This window comes from Volvox carteri, assembly GCF_000143455.1.
Source record: "Volvox carteri f. nagariensis unplaced genomic scaffold VOLCAscaffold_83, whole genome shotgun sequence".
Taxonomy (NCBI): domain Eukaryota; kingdom Viridiplantae; phylum Chlorophyta; class Chlorophyceae; order Chlamydomonadales; family Volvocaceae; genus Volvox; species Volvox carteri.
In genome coordinates this window covers 39,848-49,418 of record NW_003307626.1, presented here as the reverse complement: position 1 = coordinate 49,418, position 9,571 = coordinate 39,848, and the positions used below count along the sequence as shown (strand labels likewise).

Below are 9,571 nucleotides of genomic sequence, written 5' to 3'. Positions count from 1 at the left end.
ATGGAGTACCATGGTAGGTAGTGATTGTCAGCGCAAGGTCAATGTACGGACGAAGTGTGACAACTCCAAACGCTTTATCTTCTGAGCCCCTCTATCGCTGAAACCAAGCATAATCGACCAGTCGGTGTTTCGAAGAAGGCAGAATGTGAAACAGCGGCTGCAAGTGCAGCTTCAAGGTGAGACGTGTCCCCGGAATTGCTCCGAAGCCAGGAGAACGACCGGGCGTTCAGCAAAAGTTACGCGGTTAACCTGACGGCCAACAACCCACTACGAACATAAAATTACAAAGGTGCTGCATTTGGCAGCCGTTTAAGTTCAGCTGCCTCCCGGCTTCGGTACAAGCACGGCTAACTTGGGAAGACCGACGTCTGCGGTGCCCACAAAAGCTATCACGGAAGGCTTGAGGTGCGTGGATGCTTTGTGCGCGACCAGCTTTTATACCAGAGAAGGCGACACAAGTAGCGGCGCGAAACGGGGGTACTTGTGGGATGGCGCGCCTTGCCGATAAGCGAGTTCTTGTGCCTCGAGTTCCACTCCTCACAAAGAGATAAAGATCGATGTTCTCGTTGAACTGCAGCTTAGTTCCTCCTCTGCTACCACGCGACAGTTGGCGCTGTCTTCTCTGTGACTTGTGACAGGCGCACCTTGATAATGAACGTGGGAAGTAAAGTTAAGACGCATGTTTTTTCCTACATGGTTCTTCTCTGGTATGACTGCAGTTGTGGAGCCAGCTTCTTGTTGCCTCCCGTGACTGGCCCGCTCTTTGTCCAACATTTGAAATACTATTGGCCGTATTTGCATGCACATCTCCAGAATATACTGAAGTACTTTTTCTTTCGGGTTGCGCAGGTAGTGCCCGTTCCACGAGCTAACTCCTTGTCACGATGTCGCCCGCGCCAGCAAACGAGTCTGTGCCGGCGTTGTCGCCTTTTTTTACGACGTCAACAGCTGCTGCTCCACTTGCTGAGCGTGACTGCAATGGGGCGTTTGCTTGCCCGGTGGTTAGCAAGGCGCCAACGGCAGCATGTGGGATGCGCCGTGGAGCATCGTTTCTTGATGCTGACGATGCTTGCCTGGCTTTGTCTGACAAGACTTCATTCCTCATTCCCGAGGACAGCTACCTGCCAGGCCAGGAGAACTTCGCGGTAGTCCCAACAGTCTTGCCCACGGCATGCTGCCGGGCTCCATGTCCCTTCCCATCCGCCGGAGCTGTTCGCCTGCCTTTTCCGAACGTGCACATCACCACTACTCACGTTGCCACCGCACGGTCGCACATGCCGACCCCGTTCCTACTGCTGGACACGCCTGTTTTTGGCGGCGAGGAGGAATTTGCCGCAGCGCCGGTTTGTTTCGAGAAAGCAGTTCAAGCCCTGGAGATGGTGGACCGGCCTACTGTTCTGGTCGACCCAGCAGGCGGCTGCTTGGCAGCAACAGCCCATCATGACGCGTGCGGCCCCCATCCGGGTGCGCAAAACGACCCGACCAGCGGTGACCCAGATGGCCACGGCGGCCGGCGGCCCTCGGGAACAAACTTTGAACTGCAGGAGCAGCAACAACAGCAAACTCCCAATTTGCAGGCTGCCCGCCGCGTGAGCTCTCTAGCGCCCTCGCCTCCAGCAAGCCAACTGACCGGCAGTGCAGGGGACCATTTCTTCCCGGCGCTGCCGTACGACCAAACAGCCAGTGCCGCAGACTCGGAGTGTGCGGACGCGGCGGAGAGCGGCGGCCCCAGCTTCTGGCAGCCCCAGGCGCCGCATCTGGATGAGTCTGCTGCTGCTACTGCTGCTGCCGCTGCTACTGAACCGGCGAACACGGCAGCGGGGGGGTGTCCAATCGGAGCTCTGACGGGCGCCGCGGGGGCGGATGCAGCCGCCTCCTCTGGTGGTGCTGCACTGCAGGATGGCGCGGTCCCCGCTGCCCCAGCCCCCCCTGCCGCAGCCGCCGCCGTCGTCGTCAGGGCGTTCCACCACAAGACCGGCGGCCCCTGCGACCACTGCGGAGCCACCGGTGAGCACCGCTCTCCATCTGGGTCAGCAGCCTTGAAAGCGTTGGTAGTGGGTTGGTTGTGGATTTCGGTAGGCTGCACTAAATGAACTGTCGTGTAGATTTTGTAACAAAACCTGTATCTGCTTTCCGTGACCCTTGGGCCCCCTCTCTCTCCCGCTCCCTCCCTCCCGTGTTTCAGAGTCGCCACAATGGCGCCGGGGGCCCCCCGCGAAGCCCATGCTCTGTAACGCCTGCGGCACGCGCTTCAGACGGACCAATCAGCTCAACCCGGCCGTGGCGATCGCGCCCGCCGGCAGAGCAACGGCTGCTGCTTCGATGGCGGGAGGGGGCGGTGCTGCCTCCACGGCGGCAAAGCGCAATGCAGCAGCGAAGCGTGACCCGCCTTACATTGCGAGCACGAGCGTGAAGCGCGGCCGCTCGTCTTCCGGGTACTGAAGTCCAGGTACTGAACCGCGTCCCGCTGCGCGCTTTGGTGGGTGCTGAGTCAGTGGTGAACCCCCGAACCGCGGCTGAGTTGGCTGAGAACTGAGGCTGGTTGGCAATTGACTGATGCAACGGTGCTACATTGGCAGCTCCTGCAACTCCTTGCATTTGGGTCGATATCCATTCGGCTGTTAAGAGCCGCTGTAAAGGTCGAATTCCACTCCGTGGAAGTGGCTGTGTAGGGTTTGGAAGATGTTGAATTGTGTCATTGTGGCGTCGTTGTTTGCGGCGGTGGTTGTGGTGGTCGTGGTGGTTGTGGTGGTGATGGTCGTGCTCATGGAGTTGGGAGGTGGTGGCGTTAGAAATGCGGGCACAGCCGCGCTGTTCGGATGCATTGTACGGCACAACGGCGTCGTTACCGCGATGTCTCGGGTTTTATTGCATTCAAGCATTCCGGAGGGTCGTGAGTGGGGTTTTGGAGGATTTGCGGTGCAGTTTTGTAGCACGAGTACACCGGCGGCCTTGTGAACGGCATGAGTTTAGGGCAGGGGCGATATGGTACGATGCCCCCCAATGCGGGTATTTTTCTCGATCGTAGTTGGACAGAAAGAGGTTTTATCTTGCCGGCTGGGATTCCCCTGATCCTGTCTGAGAACACCCCGGGGGCCGCGGAGGGAATACTCCGAACACACAGCGATTAGAGCAGCGATTAGCCAGGAGTAGGAGTTTAGCGCTGTCAGCGGTTCCTTGAAAACAACACTGCAAAGGCATGTCCGTCACCTAAAAACTATGCCGCCACATAAAAAAATACAAAAAGCTGTCGCCGTTGTATGCGCGCTGAAAATGTTTCGTCTTGCTGTTGTTATTGTCGTACTCTTTGACCCATGTTCTCATCGTGTTGTACATAACATGTCTTTGCCGCAATCCGTTTCAGGATTATGCTTTGGCCGGGGCCCGTGGAGGGCTCTTAGCGTCCTAAAACTTGGCCGTGTTGTGAGAGTGTCGTACTGCGTGTGGTGTATGTGTGAGTTTGTTGTTGCAGGTGTTGCCGCTACAGCCGCCGACCTCAAGAGAGAGAGATACCGCTGTGACGCTGGTTCGGGTGCGCGGGTGTGTGTCGTCTGTTTTACGCTCAAGAGGAGCCGTACACCGTACGTGTGCACGGCGTCGTACAGTGCGCTTGGGATGGACAATCGACGGTTTTGCTTCTTCAGTCGCTTCCCCCGCCCTCCCCCCCTTCCCCCCGCGGCTTCCCCCCTTTCCCGCCCTAGTAGTATATTGAGTCGCGATGTGCTGCGAGACGTGTAGCGACAGACGAAGCAGGCGGAGGAAGTGGACATTCTCTTGGGTGTCTGTCACTACCAAAAATTGTGAATTCCTATGTGCTCCGCTTCTTGCATCTTTTGGGGCGGTGGAGAATTACATGTCCGGGGGTTACTTCATACAAGGTTATTGTGCCTTTGAAAGAGGTTCGCGGGATCTTACAAGCGTGTGTGTCGGATGTTTCCGCCAGTTGGCGTGCGGGTGGTTAGCGACGAACCAGTAACTTGCAGGCGCTGGTCGAGGCGGGTTTAGACCTATGTTGCGAGATGATGAGACCTTGCCGCGGACCATTGCGAGCTGTTCGCCTCCCCACCTTCGCAGATGCCGTTGTCGGTTGGCCGTTGTCGTACAGCACTGCGGTGGTTCTACTTTTTGGGGCCCCCATCCTTACCACCACCGCCCTCCGTTTTTCAAGTCCACACCGCAATGCCTACCCCCGGGGGGCTGCGGACGTCTGGTACCCATTTGGCAGATTCTGTGGATTGGTTCCCGAGGTCTTGAGGGCAAGAGTGCTTGTTGGCTTGATTGGCTTGGTTGCTGTGTCAAGATCTTTCTTCCGTCCTGCAGTTCCTTCACCGTGCGGCACTGGGCTGCTGTGACGGCCGAAGCGCCGACGGTTTCCCGCCTCAGCGAGGGGTCACTGAGACGATATCGGTCGGTGCCTCGACAAGCGCATTTCCCTTCCATTACCAGACTTCCATTACCCAAAACGGTGTTGAGTAGTGGAGTCTTAAGGGTCTCTTAAGGATTTTTGATTCAGGGCTCTTGCTCCGTGTTTTGGTTTTGGGGGGGTTTGAGATATCTTCTCTTGTCACAATCATTGCCTCGCGAGCTGCTTCTCTCCATTACAAAGAAGCTGCTGTGCTCTCGCGAGGGGCTGTAGAGGGGGGAGAGGGCCTGCTAGGAAAAGGGGAGGGGGGAAGCTGTTGCTATCGGCGGCACGTGAGCGTTGTCATGCACGTTCCCGGGGGCCCCTGCCTCTGACACTTGACTCTTCAGCCCCGTGCGTTCCCACCTTTACCCGGTTTGAAACTAAGTGGGGAGTATCCGGATTCACACTACCGGTGGTGTGCGTATTTCTGGGGCTGCGGGTGCCGCGGTGTGTGTAAACTCTGCACAATCAGCAACGGGAGGGGCGCGAGGCTAAGGAGCCTCGGCAATCCGCAAACCTCGCGAGGGCTTTTCTTCTCGCGCTTACATACGACCGGATTTACGGACCTCGCGACAGATTGAGTCGATTCTGTTACATGTTGGCTTGATGGCGACCGCCCACAGCTGCCGCAGTTCCCTTCATCTTTTTTCTTTCCATTTTTGCGGTGTGTGTTGGAGCGTGCACGACTGGCTGGCTGGCGTGCATACCATTAGAGACCCGCCTGCATGATACTGCTGTGTTGTGGTGTGCGGTAGTTTAAAGATTGTGGAACACCCTCAGATTGGCTGACATACATACACAGGACGCACAACATCCCTATGTATGTGCGTGTGTGTTTGTGTGTGCGGTGGTGCATAGAAAGAGCGCTGAAGGCAGTAGGAGCACAACGCGGTTGTCGTTGATGCCTGCGGTGCGGTTAATTATAGAGGAGAGGGCCGGATGGCGAGGAGGAGGCTAATCAGGTCGCGGCCATGGCCGGCTTAGGAAGCAATGGAAGTACTGGTCTCCTAGGGGTGGGATGATGATGATGATGCACCTTAGAATCCACCGCTGCCGCTACTACTGATGATGATGATCCTCGCGCTACAGAGTTTTGTTTTGTGCTCCGCGCAAGGAGAATTGCTAGGTGCACATTATATTAGCAGGTAATGCGTTATAATTGTAGTGCGATGAAGGTCTATTGGGATATCAAACCGACCCGCTCGTTTCCACGGAGTAGACAAGGTTCATGAGGCGAAATGTTTTGTTTCTGGCTCTTGCTTTGGCAGTCGGGGCCCCGACCCCACACTCTGCGGCACGCCAGTGAAGTTGATGGTGGTGTTTTGTTTTTAAAGAATAATCTGCTGGTGGTGTGCGCGTGTGTGTGTTGGTTTAATACCTTTTAGAGCGCACATGAGAGACTACATGCATGGTGTGCTCTTGACTGTTATGTCCTCGGGAGACTGAGCGGGCGACAGCTGTTGCTGCGGCGATTCGCGGCATGTGGTGGTCATCGTCCCAAAGATTGGAGCGTAACGATAACGATGATGTTTGCCGATGCGAAACACCTCCCTGCGAGGAACCCACGTTTGGGGCATCGGCATTCGTCCCACCTTGTTTAGTCTTGTGCTTGAGGCGGAGTTAGGTGCATGGCGTGTTGTTCAAACGGGAAGAAAGATGCGGAGGAGGAGGCGTGTCTTTGTGGCGGAGCCCGGTGGCGGCATTTGGCTGGAACCCGGGGATGTTTAAGCTAGACGAGGGTGCAGGGGCTCTCTTGTTGGGGTGATGCTGGGCGCATTTCCGCCGCCCTGGGCTGGCGCGTGCCTTTGTTTCTCACCATGTAACGCGGGAGAGGCCTCTTCTAGGAGGTCTCTTTCAGGGATCAAGTAAATGTGTCTCGGGCAACTGTATACTGTTCCACGGCCTTGCATGCTAGGGCAAGCAGTATAAGCAGTATAACACACTAACTTGCCACGTAACCAGGAGGTGCCTTACCAATAATAGAATTTCAAAATGCAATTACCTATATCATCGCGGAATGAGGTTAAAAACGTTGCAAGGTAAGAGTAACCTCACCCTGTACCTCCAAAGAGCCCGTCGCCTCTTTAATAAACAGGGTATGGGGTACTTGACGAGCCACAGAAAGTGGCTTTGAAGTAATAAGAGGGGGTAAGGTGAACTCAAGCGATGTGGAAACGGGTTTTAGGCTCGGGAACTCGCACCTACCCCTCGTCATATGCGAAGCTGCACTGGGCCGATAGTACCGCTTTTTTCAACCACTTAGCTTGGAGTGTGATGGACACGGTAGCGGTTCTTGTTTGAGACCAACTTTGCTCGTCAGAAGTTCAAAACGCTTTCGTTCTTCGCCGCACGGAAGACTGTCCGATGTCGCCGAGTGTGGCAATGTATGTTCACACCTCAGTCTTCTGCAAAATTACCAGCAGCCAGATGACGCTGTGTTTATGTTAAGGGCGATCTCGGGGCGGTCAGGATTGCTGCGCTGCAGAGACGGGCAACGGACGGGGCGACAGGTATGGTTGGACGGAATTGCCCACTCCAGCTTATGTGGGAGGCTGTCACTGCGGCACCTTCGTTGTAAAAATAATCCCTTCCGTTACAGCGGTAAGGGATTTGGGAAAGGTCATCATCAGGGCAATACGCGCATGACAGTTGACACTGTGCTATTGGGCCGCCTCCCTGCTCTCACCATGATATTTCCTCTCCGTCTCTATCGGACGCACACAATATTTCACACACGTATCACACAAATGCTTCCAGATTGAAGGTTGCCGTCACATATAACAATGGATGGATGTTACGAGCTTCAGCGAGCTCGTACGGTTCAGACGAACCCGAAGGCTTGTGAACTGTTCCAATCGCGCAAGATCCGAAACGCACAAACGTAAACGGAGTAAGGCACGATGGTGCGCCAGGGTTTATATAGCCCTCAAATTAATTCGACGGCCCCTTCCAGTGCTTGTAACGACAAATTTTGACATCGGACTTCCCGCTATCCATTACGAAAGCTATATTGCATCTGAGCCTGTTCCGATGGTACGGCGCATGGCATACCTGTTCGCTCTACTCATCTAACTGGTCGGAGTCAGTACCATGGAGAGTACCCCGCTTCTCCTCCTTCTCATCGTGATCCCCTAATTGCTCAAAAACGGTCGCCAGCACGTGCACTCGTACTTCAGGTGCGCGAGCCCCGCTGTAACATGCATTCCATACACAAAATAGTGGCGAGACAGATGAGGCGTCACCGCCAATGCGAAACGTCAGCGCATGATCGGGGGGGATCCGGGCCCGGCATAGGATTGGAATGCGACGCCGCCGTATGACACAATAGCAACAGCCATAGGCGGGGCCACAAAACCCTCCTTCCTACGCTGCCACATGCCAAGCACGGACTATACTTTCCATAAATCGCACGCATCTATTATAGTTATCTATATACACTTATATCTGAACACCGATAAAGCCCACAGTAATCCAGGTGCACGGTATTGACCGGACGGCTGGATACCTTGCATACAGGGAAACGTCGCCGCCTTAGGACAGATGCGTTAGCCGTATATGAGGATGAAACCACTGCCGCAAGCGAATGAATTGAACACTTCGCATGTCCGTCCTACACTGCGTACTACCACAGCTTCGCTAGCTAGCTTGACGGGGCATGGCTCCTGGATGGTTAGCTCCTACCAAGTACAAAGATATTTACTGCGAATTAGCCGAACTAGTAATCGGTCTTAGCGAAGACCACGAATTAGTTATGAATCCAAGTATAGAAAGCAGCGCCCGAACGGCCAGGGGACCTCTTCGCAGGTCCTACCGACACAGGCCGCCACATCCGCAAAACAGCTCCCACAGCTGTTTGCAGCCACACCAAGCGTAAATATTAAGCAATATCCCGCCACATGAGACAGGACGCCAACCCGCAGTAATACCGTGAAGGGGCATGTACACGTACGCAACAGGGCAGGTGCAATTCACCTCGCCATCTTAGTCCTCCTAAATACACAGCACCAGAGGGGGATACACTATACCTAAAGGTCGCGAGCAGCACCCGCACCGTGCATGATTGCAGCATAGGATCCTTATAGTTCTATACAGTTACTCTCGTTCCGCGTCCTCGTTCCGTTGCTGCACCTCGGCATGGCGAGCAAGAACCGTTCTGCTCTTGGCCTCTTGGTACTCTCACATCATAGAACACCCGCAGTGGCATCTGGGTTCGGGTCTGCCCTCGTTCTCCTCATCATCACCCATTGCATCACCGTCCTCAGCTTCTAAGACCGGTTCGTGCTGCGGACGCTCTAGGCCTTCTTGCCGAGCCCCTGCCGCTTTGGTGTTGACTGTTGCGACGAAGCTCAAATTAGAAATCCTCGGCCCCGCTGCAGCCGAAGTGAATGCTTCATCAGTACCTGCAGCAGCATCTAGCGGGCGACTAGGGCGCTCGTCCCAAAATCCGCTAGTTTCCTGGCCAACCTTTGTCCCGTGCTGGCTGCGATGAGCAGCTGTGGTGTTGTAAGGTGTCGCAAAGCCGCCGGCTCCGTCCTGCGCTATCATTACATCAAGCTGGCGAGCGAGGTCGGGATCGTGTCTCCACTCCGTTTTCGTTGGCGTGCAATGAAGCGGCGTGAAGCCAACACTGCTGCTTGCATTTGCGGTAATTGTGTAGCGTAACGAGTCAAGGCCACGCGGCGTGGCCCTGATAGCTGGCTTGGGCGGCGCCACGTAACGATGCGACCTGATGCTTGTCTTGGCTGGCGACTGCGAGGGTAGGAGCGGTGGCGGTGTCACAGGGACTGCACCAGAACCGGCAGAGTAGGAGCGCCGAAGAGCGTTCTGAGCTGGCGATGATTTGGCTACCGGTACGGACTGCGGTTGTTGGGAGACAACCGCCGCTGATATTCGAGGCGGTGTTGTCGGTGGTGGGCGACTCCCGACTGCCAGCTGTGCCGAGAATCTGTGCGGGGCGTACACCGGTGGCGTGAGGGACTGGCTGGGACAGGCTGCAGGGCGTGGCCGGGGGCTTTGGTCAAAGCCTGTCGACGGCTTTGCAGGCTGCATGCTGAGCATTGCCTTCGGCTTGCTTTCCCTTCCAAGCCGCCCAAACCGTGTTTGCATTATCGCTGAGCTGCCAACATCCGTAGAGGCAGCAAGCGAGCTAGATGTCTGGGACTTCTT

The 9,571-nt window shown here is 55.7% G+C and overlaps 1 protein-coding gene across 1 annotated transcript; it reads left to right on the top strand.

Moving 5' to 3' along the window:
• On the top strand, window positions 1-2,442 carry VOLCADRAFT_99159 (uncharacterized protein; the record flags this gene model as incomplete). The annotated part of the gene is made up of 3 exons (XM_002957963.1): window positions 1-13; window positions 1,210-2,007; window positions 2,186-2,442. The coding sequence occupies 3 exons, from the start codon at window positions 1-3 to the stop codon at window positions 2,440-2,442; spliced, it is 1,068 nt and encodes a 355-aa protein (XP_002958009.1).
• Window positions 2,443-9,571: the final 7,129 nt, after the last annotated feature.